The sequence below is a fragment of the Saccoglossus kowalevskii genome, chromosome 11 (genome assembly GCF_978046115.1).
Source record: "Saccoglossus kowalevskii chromosome 11, keSacKowa6.1, whole genome shotgun sequence".
NCBI lineage: Eukaryota > Metazoa > Hemichordata > Enteropneusta > Harrimaniidae > Saccoglossus > Saccoglossus kowalevskii.
This window is the reverse complement of record NC_140651.1, coordinates 15,167,873-15,190,339: the sequence shown is the minus strand read 5'-3', so window position 1 is coordinate 15,190,339 and position 22,467 is coordinate 15,167,873. Positions and strand designations below refer to the sequence as shown.

Here is a 22,467-nt window from a genome sequence, read left to right as displayed (position 1 = left end):
ATACGGATTTTATACCCACAGTTCAGTTTATCATCAAGATAACAGGGATAAATGTGTATTCGAACCTTGAAATAAACATGATGTATGACAACAATTTGAACTAGAAATACAATACGATTGTATATATTTTGTTCTATACCACACTCCAAGTATTTTTTTTAAAAAAAGGTTCAGATTTAAATGAACTTGACATAGTCCACATTGTAAGTCAACTAGATTTAGCAATGAGTGACCCCCCCCCCCAAGTGGGATGAAAATGCGTTGTCTCGTTGTAACTTTGTTAGTATGAGACTACATTTTCATTTTTCTGTTTTCCATTATAACCTCTTGCAAACAAGATACACTTTAAGTAATGGTTTGAGCGAATTTAAGTGAGAGCGAGATTGTGGAATAGATAACTTAAATTAGATGGAAGAGAACTCTGTATTTTATATAATTAAACAATTTAAACGTTGTTAAATATTTCGGAATTTGTTCACAGTGAGAAGAAGTGAAATTATTCGAAAAACCTGACACATCGTTTTTAAGTGTTGTATTATTGAAGTGGTTTTGTGTTGTCGATGGAATTCTGAAGTCGTGCAAATATCAAATACTCCTACACTAACACATCTGCTTCACAAATAACTTCCAATGATGGTATATAAAACACTAATATTTGGAGGAACACAAATATTCCCTCAACTTCTGTTATTCGCTCTCAAATATTATTATTCCACTTCCCATTGACGCCTGTAATGCAATATTAATGACAAAACATATTCAAGAGGATCTGCTACGTCGGAAATCAATGATATAGACCTTAGATCATGCGTACAGTACACAGCAAGCCTAAACAGTAAATCGGTAAAACAGTATAACAATATTTTTACAGTGTGACATTTAAAAAAAATCCAGATAAAGCAAATATAAAGCATCAAAACATCCAGCTATGTATATTACCTGGTAGTAGTGACAATCCTGCCTGTAAATTTCCCTACTGTCAAAAGATAACACAATTACTGGTGGTGGTTTTAATGATGTATAACATGTCATCGCAAATCAGTATTATATATTAATTATCACGTGATCTGGAGGAGATATAAGTGTCATAATGAGATATGTAAATGCATGTAAAGTAGGATTCAAAAATGAGGTAATTTGGTTTAACAATGGATTCACGCTTAGCCTGAAAATATATCAAAATTTTGAAACTCAAAATACATTTCTTAATTTATAATTGGTGATTATAAAATTGAATGCGTTTATTTTATATAGCGAGACTACAAATGCCCGAAGGTCAACGACCCTCTGCATCGGGCGATGTTGTCATCAATGAGCTATACTACAGACAGACATACTTGTGAAATTCACGAACGGAGCGGTTGTGCGGGAGGGGTGGGCAATTAGTTAGGGGTTAGTTGTCCTCGTACCGAGTTTTGCACATAGTTAGTTAATAATAAGTCAACTAAATAATATGCAATTCTGCAGACTTGGTGATAAGTTTCGGATGTAGTAGTAGTACCACTTCTGATGGAATTGATATCACTTTGAGTTGTATAATACAAATATTCTTCTGTAATATAATTTATCATATACCTCGTATTGTCCGGCATCGTAACGCTATGGGAATCCCGATGAGCGAGCCGTGCAATAATTTTCCATATCACGCCCGGGCCCCGTTTACCATATTTGGTAAACGCGTCTATTTCCTGGAACTACTTTCTGTTTATAAACAACGCGTGTAATTTGCGTCTGTGCTTCGATAATGGCTGACGATATTATTCTGTGCATGGAAAATATACCGAAAACACCAGTTGGACTCATTATTACCCTGACGAAAGCCAGCATTCCACCACAACCAATCATAAATATAACTGGTCACAAAAACGTGTCAGGTTTACAGCACTACGATACTCACATTCAGCTGGCATCGGTGTCGCGGGATACACCCAGCGACACCGATGCCAGCTGACCGTCTGACGATACGTCAGTTCACCGACTACGGTTTTGAACAACTGTGAAATTAACGTGTCTTTACCCGTCTTTACCTGTGGCTACAACATCAGCTCCAAGAAATCGTCCGTTGTCGGACGGTCAGTAAATGACCAACTTAGCTGGACTGTAACGGTGTCCATTCTTAAGAAAGCAAGTTTATAATGAGTTCGTATTTATTGCCGTTAAAATATTGTTATAAATTTATGTCCATTTGCTGTTTCATTAAAACGTAATTTGTGGATATACTTGGTGACATTCATTTGTCTATAGATCCCTGACACTGACGTCATGTGGTACCGGTCTATTGTGTGAGAGATGTTGACGCGTTTGCGTCATTTAGAATCCTCCGTATAAATCCGCACCAGTAAAAAGGCCCGTATCGAAACCCGGGTGAAATCGAATAGGTTTTCTTTTGGGCCAGACGAGCGAAAAATAACATAACTAAAGCCTTTTTTTCATATAAGGTATATGATAAAACCTTTATGGACTGGATACGGCTTTTGCTGCCCTCGATCGTACGGCTTACGCGCCCTCGCAAGCTCGGGCGCTTCCGCCGCACGACCTCGGGCCGCAAAATCCGTATCCAGTCCATAAAGAATAATATTGGATAGTAATTGTCACTATCTGTTGGTATTTAAATGATTACCACTTCTTTTAGAGTGGGTTAGTTAGTAGTAGTAGTATAGTACATACAGAGATACTCAAACTTTAACATGATATGTGGTAGCAATGTTTTATTGCTAATGTTTGAATGTCTGGTATTGAATACCAGATTTTTTGGCCACGTTTGGCCAAGAAGAGAGTTGGTGGGTGTAACCAAATGCAGCCCAGTTTCTCGGAAAAACAACTGTTGGGAGAAATTTCTTGTACAAAGCGAATGAAAAAAAAACGTCCAGCTCCAATAACAATTGAAAGACAAAAAAAGTTAATAAATAATTTAGGCATTTATCAAAAAAAAATTGTCCTAATTCTAAGGAAAACATTTTCTTTCTCATACCATGAAAGTTTGGAAATGATGTTATGAAAAGGTAAGATACAAAAAGGTGGTATTTAGTGTATATACATTAAAAAAGAACACTTCAGGAAACCCCAAAAGATAAACAGATATTTTTAATCTTGGCCTAACACAACAATTCATAGTGATGCATAAAAATTGATATATAAAAGAATATAAATTCTAAATTCTACAACAAACTGTTTGATATATGATGCATCCATTTTCGACAAAATTATTGCAAGATCACTAAAATAAGGTGAATTAATTGGGAATAATATGATGCTCCATTTAATTAATTTTTTACTGTACTGAAAGCATGATCAACTAACCTAAATTCGATTTGCCACCATAAAAACGATCGAGTATGCAAGCTTATGCACAAAATGGCACTATTAGCAAAACAAAATGGCGATTACATAAATTAGTGATCGCTTCATCGAGTACATTTAAACGGAGATTTTTATTGCAGCCATAATATACTTCACTTCACCCTGAAATACCAAATGTAGTTCTATAAATTCTGAAAAGATTTGTTCACAAAATGTGTTTGTTTACGACTAGCTGAAACAAAGAACAGCTTCTATTAATAGACATTTGAATCGATGAATATATGATTATAGTATATAATTTTCATATATAACAAATCTACAGGGATTGCTATTTAATTACGTGTATTTTTTACAAACACATCACAAGATTCAAATAAAATAAAATAAAATAAAATAAAATAAAATAAAATAAAATAAAATAAAATAAAATAAAATAAAATAAAATAAAATAAAATAAAATACGACATAGAAAATTACTAAATGCTTTGTTTTAGCTGTATTGTACATGTAATTATTCATGGATCAAAACATTGGTTACACCGGCTAAAGGCACACAGACGCCAATCGGTCGTCATTGTTATTTACGAACGAGATACTTTTACTAGACAATATATAAACCTGTTCATTATTATTCAAATACATGTACATGAAAGCAAATTTATAAATCATTAAGAACGCAAACATGTTTTGAAAAGTGTCATTTCGTAAATTGCTAGATTAGGTGCTAGATTATAACAAATCCATGGATAACGTATTACTCCGTGTGTACTAACGCTGAATAGGTTTGAACGAATTGAGCAGTTTAAACCAACATTAGCGTCGACTAACAAACCTTACAAAAATGTAGCAAAGATTAGTTAATCTACTAACCTAAAATCGTTAAAATCATCAGGCTTTCCTAAATCCAATCGTGTAGCAAGTATAGGTCAATCGATTCAGACATCAACATGGCGCACTTGTGGTCTTATTTACCACGAACCTGTCGCATTTGTGTTGCACCATTGCAACATATTTCTTCACAAACGGCACAGACACAGAATCAGATGATAGGTACGAGGTAACAGATGATGTCATCATACAATTAACATTTATTTAGTGAACAAAAACATGTTTTAAAATATGCTTTAATATTCTAAAAAATAACATATGAAATAATGTAACAACAACACACTTTATTAGCACTTCAACTTTCATTTTATATATTTTTCATATTTTCTATATATGGTCTTGACTTATTTTGGAGGAAGGGTATGATTTTATCCATATTTTGGAACAAACTGATGTGAATCATCAACCGAATACATTGAATATCACATTCTTGTCTGTTGTTGAGATGTTGACCAATTTTTACGAGTAAACTTCGAGATTCCAGCTTGAAAAATTGTTCTCCAGATGCCATGTACCAACGAGGTAATGAAAATGGGAAACAAAATAAACGTGCATATGTTTTCCATTATGTCTTGCCTTTTGAACCAAATTTTAAAAAATCTGTAAAAGCATATCTCTAAAAAGGGGCAAACACAAAAACAAAATGACGTGCCTATGTAACCTAATATGTATGATCACCACACCAACTTTGATCAAAACTATCCTGGTCATTTCTGAGAAACAGTTGCTCACACGTAATAATGGTGCTTTTTCATCACAATTGACTTTTGGCCGGCCAAATTTATATTGAATCACAAAAAATGGTGCTGATGTATCTTCATTTATACTATCTATGTACTAAGATTAAATAAATCTTAAAAGTTTATCAGATGGATGGATGGGGCCCAAATTAATATTCCCCCTAACAGGGAATGAAAAGAATATGTGATGAATGTTGTGTTTGAATCAAAGTTCTAAACATCAACAATGTTCGAGAATGAGTATCAATTTATCTTACAACACGATTGGTGTTGATATATGCAATATAAAGTCTTTACAAATCACACAGTGGGGAATTGCAGAGTAAAAGTATTATGAACCTGTGGATTGGCGAGTCACACAAACTAAGTTGAAAGGACAAAATAAAACATTTCTTGATTCCAAAAACATTATTGTTTATTACTTATGAAAATGTAAATTCATTGTATCGCTGACTAAATATAGCTTATGCATTTAATTTTATGAATAAGTCATGAAGCCAAAAACAACGAAGCTTACGAAGTACTACACCCGAGTGTAAATGTAGATTATACAAACGACTGCTTTTGACACATCCCTGCCGGTGACGGCAGATAGTAAAATCTTTAGAATGAGTGTATTTAACAAAATCCTTATAATTATACCAATTATATATTACATCTATCATCTAAAAAGTAGGAAGATCTGAGGAGTGCCTGATTAATAGCACTCATTTTATTGACTATTTGGATTTCAGAATTAAAAACAAAAATATATACTCATTTGCATATCAATAGATGAATAATGGAGTTGCTGCATTATATTTTAATGGTCTTGAAATATTCTTTGACTATATTTTGACGTCCAGTACATAGTGGATGATAGGAAAGCATCTTATAATGTTTTAAATCTATTTATTATTCATGGGATTTATTAACTATTTAAAATACATGCAAATATGCAAATTTAGTCATCACAACAATGTGGGTAATTAATTCTGACTACTATTTTAATCATGTTCCATTAATCACAGAGCTCCAAGGTGTTCGTAGAATAATGGATATACATATAGATTGTATAAAATATAAAAAGTTCAGTTTGATTAACATGTGACAAAAAAACTCCGATACTATCTGTCATGGTAATTTCAGTGATATTACAAGAACTATATTATTATTATTTTATTTCCATTTCTCTAAAGAAATATACCCCACTAACCTGGGGGAATAGGTTACGATGCTAAAGTTACAGGCGTGACTTTAATCGCCTCAATAAAATAGTAAAGTATTATACATACACACACATATACATATACAACTCATCTATTGGAGAACTCACACTAACAAATTATATCTAATCTGAAAAGCTGTGTATACAAATCTTGCAAGAATTTGGATTATTTCATGGTTATCCTGAGAAAAAATATATGTAAGTTTACTGATAGACGAGAAGAACTCGAATTGTGGTTCAATGCGGTTAATTCGATCAAAAAGCGGTTTTTGAATATGGTTATATGCTGGATAAACTACTAGAAAATGAGTTTCATCTTCAACTGCATCTAAGCATATTTGACAGGTTCTATTTTCCACTGGAGTGATGGATCTGGATTTTATAAGACATAAGACTCCGCCATATATACAAGACTATTATCTGTCTAATTTACCGAATATTTCGCATGTTATACACAATCTTATCCTACAATATATTAGCCGGAAATTATATATAACAATTTACGATACTTAATGACAGATTCACTCTAGTTTATACTCGAATGAATTCGTCGGCAAGTTCGCAATAAATACATACTTATATCCGTGTGTCTTGTTATCTACGATCGAGACATAACCAACGATCAAAGGTCAACAAATTTGATAATTTAATATTTCTTGACATAACTAAATGTGTATGGCTGTTTATTTGAGGTCTGAATTGATAAAAATTCACAACATGTATTTTTCGAGCAATAATTAAAATAGAAACCGCAATATTATATCATTCCTATTGATAACAACACTCTTCCAAGTGCATTCCAAAGTGTTTTGCAATCACCATACACATTTACTAGGGAATACCATTATTACACAGAGGGACAGGATATGTACTTTCCAAATGTTGTTGACACGTACTCCGCTGTATAAAACTAAACATGTGTGCTTTTCATTCACATACTAGTAATCTCTTGTAATCTCACATCACACCATGTAATATATACACGAAATTATGATATCAATTATGCAAATTTCCCATTTTATTGTCCACATTTCCACTATTGAAAAACTACAATTTTTATTTAATGCCATTTCATAATCGAAGCAATAGCTTGAGAAAAAAATAACCAACGAAGTCCTCGTTTAATAAATGTTACTTGATAGAAGAGCTAAGTAGTAATAGATGAGGGGATTCAGAACAGGACTGTAACATCTGCCTAATATTTGTTATGGACAACTGAAAATAATTGGAAATCATTATAAAATCATTATATTGTAAATCTTTCGATATCATAATCCATCTATGGCGATTACCTTTAAATTGATACATAATCAGAATCTGAATACAGCACAGACTAGTAAACGGTAAGTTTGAGTTAGTACTTCGGAAAAGCCCAATCTTAACTTAATTGGTAAGTTCATTAATTACCTAACATCTTACCTGTTCTTTACAGCCCAGCTGTTACCGAACTCCTCAGCACTGGAAGCTGGATCGCCATCTGGTTTGATGAAGTCATTAGTAGTGTCTCCATCAGCGTTACCCAGCAACCCACAGACAGTACCAGCCAATTCTCTACCATTCAACACAACTTGCACTTTGTGGGGTTTACCATTCCAAATCACAGACAGTTTAGGTTTACTTAACCTGGCGATGACATTGTCTCTGCTTGAAATCACAGATGCCAATTCCGAATGAAAGTTACTACCACGATGCAGTTTACCTCCAATCTAAGCGTTGTAAATGTAAATAATTGTTGTTACTTACTACATATTCCAAGATATTCACACACTATATAGGTAAGTTCTAGCCCATGTATTGAACCTTTAAGTTTTATAGATATTTCCAGTCCACAAGTGTTTAAGTATTTTATTTGTAGGTTTGAAAAGGTGCTCATTTACACCGAAACATCACCTGAATAAAATTTATGTCCAAGGCAAGTCATTGTAATAAGTATAATCTTTTACTGTATTATATCCATTTACATTTACATTTACATGGCATTACCAGCAACAGTAAAAGTTGATTAATACGCCGCTGCCGACAAAGAATGACAGCAATGAAGGTTAAAACATGCGAGAGTAAATTTAGTGTGTCATATTTATCAGCATAGTGTGTCACGTTTTTCAATTGTTACGGAAGCATTGGTAGTTACGTCCAAGTTGTAAGATAATGGGGTTTTCGATATCCACGAATTGTGTATGGGATTTACACTGGAGACGACCACGTGGGTCTCAGAGACATTTACTATTTTGACAGTACTATTATAAGTAAGAATGAAGAATATCACAACGTTGGTGGAATGGTGTAGTCGTTCATAGAGAAAATCAAAAATATAGATATTGCTGGTAAAACAGTATTTTAATTTGAATTAATTGAAATAATTTGATGAGATGTATTGGACTAGACTAGACAACTGCTTATAAAAGCGGATAATGGCATTGTTCATTTCAATTTTGAATTCGTATGAAGATCTCCATGTGTTGGCTTTAATATCTAGCCTTAAATCGGTTCACCGTCAATGTATTTAAAGAAATTGCACAGCTTCCACAAAATATAAGTAAGTAGAAAGACTTACCATGAATGAGTTGTCCTCCAGTAAACGTATTGTTGGTATTCCTATAGCAGATATATTGATAGCAACCATTCTTGTTGGAGGCTTTGTCGGTTCTCTACGTCCACGAACATCAGCTGTGATTTCAAACTTCCCTTGAGAGTCACAATTCTTTACAAGTACGTATGTACAGTATCCTTGAAAGTTATATTTCAATCCGTCAAACGTCGTCATATGTGGATCGCCATGTCCACCGCCTACTGTAAGTTAAATAATAACATTTAATGATTTGTAATAATATGTGTCGATTAAAATATACGATAATTACATGTAATAGCCAGTACGGTTATTGGTGCCCCCTTGTCTGATATCCTTTCAGTGGGCACATTCTACAATAACGCGCGTCTATTTAAGATCATAATAACAAAATATTATGTTCATAATTTTAGGGTAAAAAATCTACCTGATTCAATCTATTCTACATACTATCAGCAACAAAATTCATGGAAATCTGGGTGATATGGAGCAATGTTATAATCAAAGGTTGTTTGTTGGATATTCAACTGGTTATGGAAGTATAGGGATGTTTATTATATGTACTGAAAGTACAAGTATTCCAAGGTTGTGTATGATCAATATTATGTGCAATCTGCTCGTAATGTCTCGGCTCGATCACGTTCAACGACTATCCGATTATTATGTCCGCTCGTAAATGTTCACAAATATAGTACACTAGCCACTTGAAAACAATTGTCTGGGTTTAATAATAAACAAAATTGTTTGGGTTTGCCAATCTGCATAGAAAAGCTACCTTGTCACTAAACCACAAAATTGCATTTCAGTAAAATGTAAATAAAATGTTTTGTGGCTAAATACAAATACATGTTTGTGCCATCATTCACCAATCATAATCACAATCGTACATGTCTGTGAATCGGCTTTCAGTGCTGATAAACCCACAAACACAATCAAGTCGGGAAGCACCTGGTACAAATGTTAAGTAATGGTAATAATATCTGGTGTGGATAACGTAACAATGTTTGGACATACTGTATATGGTAATGCTCAGAGGAATACTCAGTGGATGAACTTTGAGCTTAGCTGAGTATTTCTTCTCAACTATTAAGGTAGAAACCTACTCACGATTTCATAAACCCAGAATTTATTCATTTTCAAATAAATTGTACATCCGGGCAATATAAGAATAGTTGGGGTCACCTGCTTGATTTTCCCGAAAATGATGATTTTATTTTAGTGAATAATTGCCATTTGGGCAGTACATGTATTATAGTGCTTTTATCATGGGTTCCTATGACAGAGATATTATGCCATATCTCAAAGCAATATAATTAAATATATTATGTCATAAAACCAAAAGCACCTTTGGTGTTTATTATATTACAATTAATGAAAATAAAATTGCGATACATCTAAAATAACAAAAGCGTACTTGCCATTTGCAGTGCATATTTGAAATACCCCTGTACTTCCAAAATTAGTTGCGTATCCAGCGAAGTTGACAGCGAGTGGATTCGGATCAGTCCATTCCATGAAGGGGGTGTTCTCCCCAGACTTGCCCACTCTGATTATTCCGCTGTCCCAGGTCACCCAGAATTTCCTGAACTCGGACGGCGATAGGATACCAGGTGTCCAGACTTGCACCATGGCTTCACCTTCATACCTTCGACGTATCAAAGATGAAGACATATACCCTGCACCAAGCAAAATTCGGTACATGTCTGGTAAATCGTTCGGTTGTGCTGATAAACTAATAATTGCGTGGCTGTCTGCTTTAACTTCAAAGTCGAGACGAGTGACTCCTGAAACATCTGTTACATACTGAGGGCTGTAGTAGTTCGGGGAATTCACTGTAACGCATTCTGTGGAAACCAAATAAATAACGTAGATTTTGTATTAGCAAGATACAATACAGTATGGTTTGATTACCTTGTTATCAGTACAAGTGCAACTTATATCGCTATTGAAATAATAAAATGATGATAATGTAAAGATGTGCATTTTCATAAATAATTAACTAACCATTGTTTTGACGACTATAGATGTGCTATAATAAAAAACAAGTTCATGAATATTAATGAGTGGTTTGTGAATTTATCAAGTTTCAAAAATATTTGCTTTGATAAATGCTATTTACACATGTAATTGTATAAATATTATAGAACAATACCGGTTGTGTGTGGCCTAGTCTGGCAGAGTTAACCTCACATAGACACAGCGCCAATACCAATGTAAATAGATGCATCCTGTGCAGAAAGAAACAATTGAACCGTTAAAAATAGCGAAGTTTTTTGGAAAAAGTGGTTTGTGTTCTACTTGTTTCGGCACTTGATTACATCTCTAGAAACACCGGTCAGAACAGCGTGGAATTTCATTTTAGTGGCAAGGTATCTGAATTTTTACTTTGCTTTTTCAAAGATGGCGAGATACAATAATGTATATTGATTTTGGTGTTATTGATATTAAGAATGAATATGACGGTCTACATTGGAAGATTTTCTTTTATTTTGTCCTCGAACAGTTTTATTGCTGTGACTCTCGGAAACCAAATGACAATGTTTTACTTATTTCTTGATTTATAGTTTTTTTTATTTGTTCACAGTGAGAAAAAGTGAAACTATTTGTTCGGAAAACTTGACAAATAGTTTTGGAAATATTGTATTACATTTGTATTTTTGAAGTGGTCTCGTGTTGTCGATGCAATTCCGAAGTCGTGCAATTATAAAATATTCCTGCACATTACACCTGCTTCTCAAATAACTTCCAATAATGAATCAAAGAAAGCTTAGAAAGAACTCCCATGTGCTGAGAGTATTGGAGACACATTAAATATAATTCGAAATTACTTAGCTGAAAACTAATTATGCAAATCAGAAAATTAATATGACCAGATTTGAGTGTAAAACTAATGAGGTCTGCGCAATATAACAGAAAATCTATGTCTCCAAGTTTAATTGAAATGTGATTAGAACCAAAAAATTATGAATTATTATGCTTATTAGGGAATTAATATGAACAGATTTTTACCCCTCTAAAAATTCGACCGCCTATTTATTTGCCGGGTTTCGGTGTTTTATTTACCTCCAAATTTTCGACTTCACTAAAAATTGCCGACTCATTCTTATTCGAAAATTGCGACCAGTTTTAGTTTTCCCCCAAACGAAAAAAAAAAACGATGTGAGCGTTCAAACGGGACCTTCCTCGAAGGCATGAATCCGGGTTTCTGATTGACTGAGAGATTTTTATTTTATTGGTAACAAAAATATATTCTAAATAAACGAAGTTTCAAATAAAAACGAACACAAAAATCTCGGCATGCTGCGTTTCTGAATTGTTGATTATTACTGTACTCAGTAGTGATTATAATAATGTACACAAAATAAATTTGTTGAATGGTTATGAAATACAAATAAAAGTCAACTTAGTTTCATCGTAAGCGAATGATTCCGGTCTCGTATAAACGTTTGATGCTGTAGGATATCCGCCATGTTCTCTTAGGTCAAATAGGTCAAATCGCTAATTAACCAATCAAAAAGCTGGATGATGCCAACGTGTTCAAATTACCATAGCTTATTTAAATATGTTAATGTTATTGAACGCAATGCGGAAGAGATTGATGTTGTAGTACGATATTTTGGCTTGGATTTTGATGCGAAAACGGCATGATTTTTTTTAAATAAAAAAATTAGTTGTTTTTAAAAAATAAACTGGTCATCTGAAGAATAATTTAACATTGTACACAGTGATAACAGCTCATTCTCGAAAGGAAGCTTACCCGCTCACGCTAGTCACGATAAAAATCATACACGTGTACTCTTGAATAGACAGACGTCAATGACTACGGTAAAACTTAGACTCTATTTTAGCCGGCAGGATTGATTGAAATGTCCGAAAAATGACGCCAAAATACACCTTAAAAGTCCCATTTTATTTTCTTAAATCCCATTTTATTTTTTAATCCAAGGGCGAATTTACGGCAGAATTTGGTCCCTCAAATAAGGGACACGTGAGCTTTGATTCTAACCGGATACATTGCACTGGGTCGGGGAGATAGTTTGCTAAACTTCCATGTATCTTTTGTCCAATGGGTACCTGTACTTCGAACATTCGCTAGTTTTCCTAGGTAGTGCGAGACAGCTTTGTCTTTTGACCTATTAGTTTTGTGCTGACCTCTTCTCCGCGTCTTGATGTTTTGTTTTGCTTGTCATAATACTCACTGATTGATGACTTTGTTTAGATTTTGAGTTACAACTCGGCCACGACCTTTGCTTTTACCGTGAAACATGGGGAAGTTTACGTCAATTGACGGACATTGCATTTTTTAAAAACTAATGAAGCACACTGTCTATCATCCCCATTTTTTCATTTGCTGATTTCTATTCTGAAAAATTCGACCGTCCGAAAATGCACCTTAATTTTGACTCTAAAAACACGTCACATTTCTAACACCAATTATTTAAAACCGGTCGAAATTTTGGAGTTTTTTTATCAGTGTGAAAGCTTAAAATTGGTTAATTATGCAAATTAGGTAATTAATATGTACAGATTTTAACCCACAATTATTCAGGTCTGTCTATTGTCCTACAGCATCCATGTACATTCATTGATATGTGATGTATAGTACCTGAGATATCAGTGTGAAAGTTTGTTAATTATGCAAATTAGGTGATTAATATGCACAAATATTTACCGGAAACTAATTGGGTCTGCATAATTCTAGATTCATTGAAATGTGATGATTAGTACTTTAGATATCAGTAGAAAAGCTGAAAATTAATTATGCAAATTAGGTAATTAATATGCACAATTATTTACCCTAAAACTAATCAGGTCTCTGCATAGTCCTAAAGGATCTATGTACCAAGTTTCATTGAAATGCGATGATTAGTACTTGAGATACCCGTGGAAAAGCTGAAAATTAACTAATTATGCAAATTAGGTGATTAATATGCACAAATATTTATCGAAAACAATCAATCTCTGCATAGTCCTTGAGTATGTAAGTACCAAGTTTCATTGAAATGTAATGCTAACTACTTATATCAAATGCTGAAAATTAATTAATTATGCAAATTAGGTAATTAATATGTACTGATATTACCATAAAAACTATCAGGTCTGTGCAGTGTCGTATGACATCTATGTACCAAGTTTCATTAAAATGTGATGATTAGTACTTGAGATATCAGTGGAAAAACCGAAAATTGACTAATCATTATGCAAATTAGGTAATTAGTATCCACGAATTATTACCAAAAACTAATCAAAACCTAGCATTAGTTCAGAGCATCTATGTACCAAGTTTCATCAAAATCCAATGAGTGGTTGTTTAGATATCAGTGGAACAGTCATGGAACCACTAAAAAATAGCTAATTATCATGCAAATTAGGTAATTAATATGCACGGATTTTTACCAAAAATTAATCAAATCTGCGCATATGTTCAGAGCATCTATGTACCAAGTTTCATCAAAATCCAATGAGTGGTTCTTTAGATATCAGTGGAACAGTCATAGAACAGCTAAAAATTAGCTAATTATCATGCAAATTAGGTAATTAACGAGCATGGATTTTTACCAAAACCTAATCAAATCTGCGCATTGGCCCAGAGCATCTATGCACCAAGTTTCATCAAAAACCGATGTATGGTTCTTGAGATAGCAGTGGAACAGTCGGACACACATACACACATACACACACACACACACACACACACACACACACACACACACACACACACACACACACACACACACACACACACACACACACACACACACACACACACACACACACACACACACACACATACAGACACACTAACTGCAAAGACTCCCATTTTGTGCTTCGCACATGGGAGTCAAAAACACTGATTTATGGGGAAATACTAATATTCTCTCAACTGATTTTCGCTTCCAACATTTATTATTTCCTTTGCAGTTATTATTTCCAGGTGTTTCCATACTACACTTCGTTATTTCTACCAATTATTATCGTACTGCGTACTATGAAGAATGCCATTTCGGATAACAGTATTTTGCGCTTCGGGAACATTTTCAATTATCAGTAAGTTATACTTCAAAACATCAGTTGCTATAAAATGACACTCTTGTTTTATTATTACTCTGGAACACAATTCACGCTGTTGCAGTAGTAAGAAATGCGATAGTCAGTGTAAACCGAATTGAAAACAATAATGACACATTTAAAATAATATTAATGGCAACAACAAATCTGGTACGTCGGAAAAAAAACAAAATAATTAAACGTGTAAATGTGCCAGACCCTAGCGAAACCTAAATGTAAATCAGACATACATACAACAAAAACAAGACAAGAACAATCAAATATAAAGCATCAAAACACATTCAGCTATGTATATTACCTGGTGGTAGTGACAATCCTGTCTGTAAATGATTTCCCCCACTGTCAAAAGATACCACAATTACTGGTGTATGTGCAGGCTGGTTTTAATGATGTATAACATGTCACCACAAATCAATCTGGTATACCAATTATCACGTGACCTGGAGAAGATATTAATGTCATAATAAAATATGTAAATTTAAATAAAGTAGGATTCAAAATCGGCATATGATTTTATAATGAAATAACACCTAGCTTCAAAAAATATCAAAATAGATTTCATAAATTATAATTGAAGATTCAAATAAATGCGTTTTTTTTATATAGAGACTACACAGATTTTAAGCCGTAACAACATATGTGTGGCGGGATGCAAACTAGGCGTGCTTATATGCTGTAACTTCGTGCTTTAGTGTAGATAATAGATGTGTTGATATCAATCATAGTTGAGACAAATCTATAATGTCTTACTAGGCAAAAAAATGTTTTCATGACAATTTAGTGTTTTCTATCCAGTATTCTGGATATTTATTTGTTTGAGCCAACGTGGCACAGCTTGATTTCGAGATACTATTGCGTAAAAGCATCAGTGAAGTAGTCATACTAGTTGTGGGTATGACGGGCACTTTCCGCAAATTACTAGATAGAACACACCAAATTGTCATGAAAACGTCTAGCTGTATAATCTACACTAAAGCACTGCGACACAGCATATAAGCACGCCCAGTTTTCATCACATCACACATATGTTGTTACGGTTTCAAATCCGTGTAGTCTGTATATAACAAAAAGATAGGATTTTATTTTAATTATAATTTACAAAATGTATTTTCAATTTTAAAATTTTTGATATTTTTTGAAGCTAGGTTTGAATCCAATGTTAAAACAAATTAGCTAAAATTTGAATTCTCCTTTATCGCATCATGACATTTAATCCTGCTCTACATCGCGTGATAATTGATATGTAAAACTATGGTATATTTTGACAGTAGGAACATCTGGATTGTCACTACCATCAGGTAATATACATAGTTGGATGTGTTTTATAGTTGATTGAACGGTGTCACATTGCCAAAATATTGTCATACTGTTGTATGTGTGTCTGGGTTACTGTGTACAAATGAGATGACGTTAGTAGCTGGGGTCTCGCACATTCTAAACGTTTAATCTATATTTTTTTTATTTCCGAAGTAGCAGATCCTCATTAATATTGTTTTAAATGTGTCATTATTGTTTTCAATTCGGTATACGCTGATTACCGCATTTCTTACTGCTGCAACAGCGTGAATTGTTTGCCGGAGTAATAATAAAACAAGAGTGGTGATAAAGTGTTACCTTATATCAACTGGTGTTTTGAGGTCTAACTTACTCATAATTGAAAATGTTCCCGAAGCGCAAAATACTGTTATGTGGCATCCTTCATAGTACGCAGTATGATAATAATTGGTAGAAATCACGAATTGTAGTATGGAAACACGGGGGGGCACCTTGCAATAATAACTGCAAGGGTAATTATATTTTGGAAACAAAATTCAAATCAAAAGTTAGTATTAGTTTATTTTCCATATACCAGTAACACAATTGAAACTATTTCGGGATAATTGGATTCGCTTAAAACGTGCTACTGTAGGGTAGTATTGTTCTTAATTTCCTCATTTCTGATATCAATACAAGAAATTATCAGAAAAAATCTAAAACGAACAAATAAAATATTTTTGTGAAAACAAACCATTACAGTAGCACATTTTAAGCGAATCCAAATATCTCGAAATAGTTCCAATTGTGTTCTGAGTGTTTTATATTCCATCATTGGTTATTTGAAAAGCAGATGTAATAGTGTATGAGTAGGAGCACAAATTCAAAAATATTAAAAAATGCCTAAATCGTAAAATTATTTTAAAAATACGTAGCTATCTTCTATCAACTCCAAATCATTTCACATGCGCTCAAGCGTTTGCAAGCGTGCGGTACTTGCACAACATTCAGATAGGAAAGTGGAACGGTTGTTCATAGTATCACAGTTACTGTGACATAGCGCATTTTCATCCACTTGGGAGAGCTGTCACTCATTGTGCAATGTAGTGAATTTACAATGCGGACTGTGCAAAGCACATTTAAATATTGCCATAAATTAAATATTTGTATTGTGATATGGAAAAAAATACAAGCTTATTGCCATGTGAACACTATCTCAAATTGTTGCCATCTGGTATGTTTATTTCAAGGTACAAATACATATTGTTCATTGTTATCTTATAATAGTACGTTACTCAAGACTGTTCTTTTTGTTTTACTCTGATAAATAACAAGGCCGGATACATCCTCTAAAACAAAATATTCAATTTACCTGGATCCTTAAGATCAATTAATATTTACTCGCTCTGTAATACCGGTGATATTTGTTATGATATTAGCCCGATAATCTGATCTCTGAAATGGTATAAAAGGAAAATTTCATTATTTTCAGGGCATTCAATGAGTCCTATCAACATTTCTGCAAAATACACGTATGCACAAGCTGCCACCTTTCGAAATGTTGTATCTGTTTTATAATGCACAATGGTTCATTCTCTCCTTAGCACAACACAACTTGGTCAATGTTTCTCCTTGGTGAGAACAACGATTCTAAACATCAAAACTGCCCTGAGATTCACTTCGTTTTGAGTCCTGATTAGGCATATGCGATATAGAGCCGTTATAAATCAATCAACGTGTAATTTCAGAGTAAATCATTGTCAAAGAAAGTCAAATCAATGAAAGTGTTCAAGAACAGAGTAGAAGAACTTCTTGCAATGTAAATCGTCAACGGTTTAATGGTTTCTTTCTGCACAGGATGCATGTATTTACAGCGATATTGGCGCTGTGTTTATGTGAGGTTAACTCTGCCAGACTAGGCCATATACAACCCGTAGTGTTCTATAATATTTACAAAATTACACATAGAATGTGTGAATTAGCATTTACACCTGGTATTCTATAGACGTCTGAGTTCAGGGAATTCTGGGTGACCTGGGACAGCGGAATAATCAGAGTGGGAATGGGTTGATCCGAATCCACTTTCTGCCAAATACATTGGATACTATTTATGTAAGTACAGGGGTGTTCCGAATATGCGCTGCAAATGGCAAGTACGCTTTTGTTATTTTAGATTTATCGTAATAATAAATACTATAAGTGTTTTGGTATTATTACATAATATATATTGAATTGCATTGTTTGACATTTGTGTGAAATTGAGGTTTGTTTCTCCATTCATTAAATTATACAATTGTGAATTATTAGTCTTAACGATGAAATTGGCATTCCAAGGTCATCTACAATTGCTTTGGGGTACAAACAAGAAAATACAACTGGTATGCAAATAAACAAAAATACATTTGATTTCCACTCAATGACGTGACGACAATTCAGTCATATAGCTAATCGCATGTGAATGTGGTGTTTAAGGTAGAAGCCTACTCATGAATTAAAAAAAAAACAGAATTTATTCATTTTGCAATACATTGTACTCCAAGGCAATATAAATATATTGACCTAAAAAAGTTGGGGGTCACCAGCTTTTTTTGGAGAAATTGATGGCTGTATTTTAGTGGTAAGTCGTCATTTTGACCCTATTCTAACACTTTTACCACAGGTTCGTATGGCAGAGATATTATGCAATATCTGAAAATCTAGCCTGAAGACATAGGCTGAAAAAATCATATAATGTTAAGGATGGAGTACTTTTTGTTGTTCAGAATTATTTAAAAAATCTGGGTGTCAACAAATGTAATTTTCCTTTAACATTGTGTTCTATGGAATTGTTCTAAAAATGGCAATTTTCAAGAAATATTAGGACACGTTTCTCAAAAAGCACACTGTAACACACAAAATAATGCTATTTCATTGTACCATAGGACATTAGCTTCATGATTGTGCATAATAAACTAATGATCATTGTCATGCGATTTATGAGCAATTTTGTCAAAAATTATGACTAGTAAAATAATAAAATAAAAAGGCATTAATAACAAAAGTAATAAAAAATAAAATTAAAATAAGTTTATAGCCAAAATAATTAAAGCCCGTACACTACATCAGATTTTAATCAGATTGACTGAAACATTGTTTATGGTTTGGTGACAAAGTAGCTTTCCTTGAATAGTCGTTGACCGTGATCGAGCTGAGATACGAGGGGCGTTCAATAAGTAATGCCACTGACCCACTTCCAGTTGTCTGATCTAGATTAAATTTTGCATGTGTAATGATTTACATCTCTATGGATTATGTTGCAAAAAACAGCTCTAAACTAATTGTGGTTTCTAATTTACAGGTGTTTGAACAGAGTCAGGTGTGAAATGGAGCCACTTGAGTGTCGTGCAGTGATTCGGTTTTTGTATTTGAAAGGATGCACACCAATGGAGACTTTTGGTGAAATGAAAGAAACTTATGGTGATGATGCCCCATCATATGACCTTGTAAAACGCTGGCATCATGAATTCAAACATGGGCGGAAGTCTGTGGAAACAGCTCCCAGACCTGGTCGTCCCTCTTCTGCCATTGATGAGGCATCTGTCTGTCAAGTTGAGGCAGCCATTTTGGAAGATCGACGCATTACTGTTTGCCCAAGATTAGTACAGTGTCTGTGGAAACTATCATTCATGATCATTTGCATATGCATAAGGTGTCTGCCAGATGGATTCCCAGGTTGCTCACACATTTCCAGAAGCAAGAACGCATCAAGTGCTCAAGGATGAATTTGGAGATGTGCCAAGAACATGAGTCAAAGTTTTTCAAAAGACTGATTTCACAGGATGAAACTTGGGTCCATCACTATGATCTAGAGACCAAAGCCCAGTCAATGCAGCGGAAGCACTTGGACTCACTGCCTCCAACGAATGCAAGGGTGCAGTCAGTCTTCTGGGACCAGGACGGAGTTGTGATGACAGATTTCCGGGCAAAGAGTACCACAATTACAGGAGCCTATTACGCTTCACTTTTGATGAAATTAAGAGAAGCTATCAAAATCAAGAGGCGGGGCAAGATCAGCAAAGATATCCTCCTCCTGCAGGACCATGCTCCGGTTGAAAACTTGCACATCGGCAGATGAGAAGCACAGGCGTGTGGCTATAAAATCCTCACCATCCTCCTTACTCTACTGACCTTGCACCCTCTGACTTTCATCTCTTCCCAGCCATTAATTTGTTTCATCTCCCTTACTCTACTGACCTTGCACCCTCTGACTTTCATCTCTTCCCAGCCATTAATTTGTTTGTGAAAGGAAAGCGTTTCACAGATGATGCAGCCTTGGTTTCTGAAGTTACGACGTGGTTGGAGGACCAATCTGGGGTGTTCTACAAAAACGGTGTCTAGAGCTGCATCAAACGATGAGAGAAATGCATAACTCTGGGTGGTTCCTATGTAGAGAAAGACTAATAACTGTGCCAAGTTTCATTAATCTTCTTCTATGGGAAATGGGTTAAAGAATTAATACTAATAATAGAACAAATTTTCGTTGTTTAGGCTTAATGCAATGCACTCACCAAGTGCATTTAGGTTATAGTTTAGATGCATGCATGAAATGCAAGTGGTTGGTGTAATGGTCTGAAATTTTGTATTGTCTCTTCCAGAAAGTGATGACAAGCCAGTGCATGTATGATCAAAACATATATATCAGTGTATACATATTAAAGAATATGTAGTGTTCCTGTACTTAAGACACTAGCATAACGTCACTCGCAACAATCAGCAAGTAATATATGATAATAGTGTTCACAAGTATCAACACCCATCCAGTTATCATTCACACGAATCTAAACAGCCAAGGACGCATGGGCAGCATTACTGTATTAATGTTATTATGGCAAACATACATACTTACAAGCTAAAATTCATATTCAGTCTTAAAGCAATGACATTTATTTGTTTTACTTTAAAGTGTTTATTTAGATTGCTGAATGAGATGCATGGAGTTTTAACATAAATTTTCATATTGCTAGTTAGGCGAAATGTGTGATCTTGCACAACCTGCTCTATGCTATAGTGTTATTCGGGAAACGTTGCCATTTTTGTTATCTGTTATCATTGTTGTTACAGCATGTTGTCCTAATAAGTCGGGTGAACTGTATTGTGAATTTAAGATGTTCAACTTCAAACTGTTACTATAAAAGTTATTTAACAAGTTATGCCTAGAGTATATACAATGTGATTTTAGTAATAGCTTCTAATAAAAAGAAATTGAATTCATAACCATGTTATAATAAAGAAATGTTTGTTGGTTGTGTGTTCTACAGCTTTTGTTTGCAGATACATGGGCAGGTAAGTAAATATTTTTTTGTTTTGTTTTTGTGCTAGGCGACAGTTCTGGACATTGAGTGTCACTGTTGTCTCTCCTGACTTATTTTTGTATGTGCAAATTGCAAGTACTAGTGCTGACACTAGTGCATTTTGCCACAGAAGTCATATTCATGTTTGGGACTACAAGACAAGGCTGTGTCGTTAGTGAATGAATCTCAGCCAGTGGAATTGGCCTTCCCATTGAGTCCGTGTGACACTCACCCAGGGTAGGGGTCGACCCTTTGATGTTCAGCCTAAGGTAAGATTTGAACTTGGGTCTACCGATCATGAGTCTGATGCGACAACCACTATGCTACCAATGACCGGTTCAGTAAATACCTATTTACTGGTCTTAGGGTATTGTAGTATTAGTGCCAAAGAAAAGCTCTTTAAGGAATTGCAGTAACAGGAGAAGAATCACGCTTTGATCAGAAGCGAGCAAGATCGTGACCAAAATAATCATCAATGAGTGATGCTAATGATCTTCTCCGAAAAGAACAAGCAAGGTTTAGGAGAGGCAGAGAATGCATTGACCGTATCTTTCCATTGCTAAATATCATTGAGCAGAGCGCTGAATGGCAGACAATTGTATGTAAACTTCGTAGACTTCGGAAAAACCTTCAATAAAATTCACAGAGAAAGCCTGTGGCATATACTATGTTAATATGGTATCCCAGAGAAACTTGTTCTTGTTATCAATAACTTTACCTGTGTAGTAGGAAAAAGTAATTTACAACTCCCATATGGAGACAGGAATGAGACAAGGGGAAAGCGTTTTCTCTGGATTGTCTTCTCATCGATGGAAAATGTGGACTATGCTAATGACATTTCTAATTTATCCTATACACACGAATACATACAAAAGAACACATTCCACCTTGATGAGTACTGTCAGCAGATTGGCATAAAAATCAATCACAAGAAGACAGGAGTAATTACTCTCAATATCTCTAACCCATTATCTGTACATGTAAGTGGAGAAGACCTCTCATTTACTTGGGAGTTTAACTAACTGGACGGTTAGGAATGATGGAGGGGCTAGAAAAGACATCCCAAATAGACTCAACAAAATTAGAATTGCATTCAGCATGCTTAGTAATGTA

At 34.4% G+C, this 22,467-nt stretch overlaps 1 protein-coding gene across 2 annotated transcripts; it reads right to left on the bottom strand.

Annotated features, from left to right (window-relative positions):
* Window positions 1-7,131: 7,131 nt before the first annotated feature.
* LOC144344608 (uncharacterized) lies at window positions 7,132-15,177 on the bottom strand. Of its 2 annotated transcripts, none has more exons than XM_085505430.1 (7): window positions 15,069-15,177; window positions 10,854-10,929; window positions 10,706-10,730; window positions 10,120-10,545; window positions 8,690-8,925; window positions 7,555-7,841; window positions 7,132-7,350 (listed from the first exon to the last, which is right to left on the bottom strand). In XM_085505430.1, exons 2-7 carry the CDS (start codon window positions 10,926-10,928, stop codon window positions 7,341-7,343), a joined length of 1,059 nt encoding a protein of 352 aa, XP_085361556.1. In that variant the 5' UTR covers window position 10,929; window positions 15,069-15,177; the 3' UTR covers window positions 7,132-7,340. The 2 variants fall into 2 exon arrangements, with proteins under 2 accessions (XP_085361556.1, XP_077862599.2); XM_078006473.2 differs by having other exon boundaries at window positions 8,690-8,922.
* Between the last annotated feature and the right edge of the window lie 7,290 nt (window positions 15,178-22,467).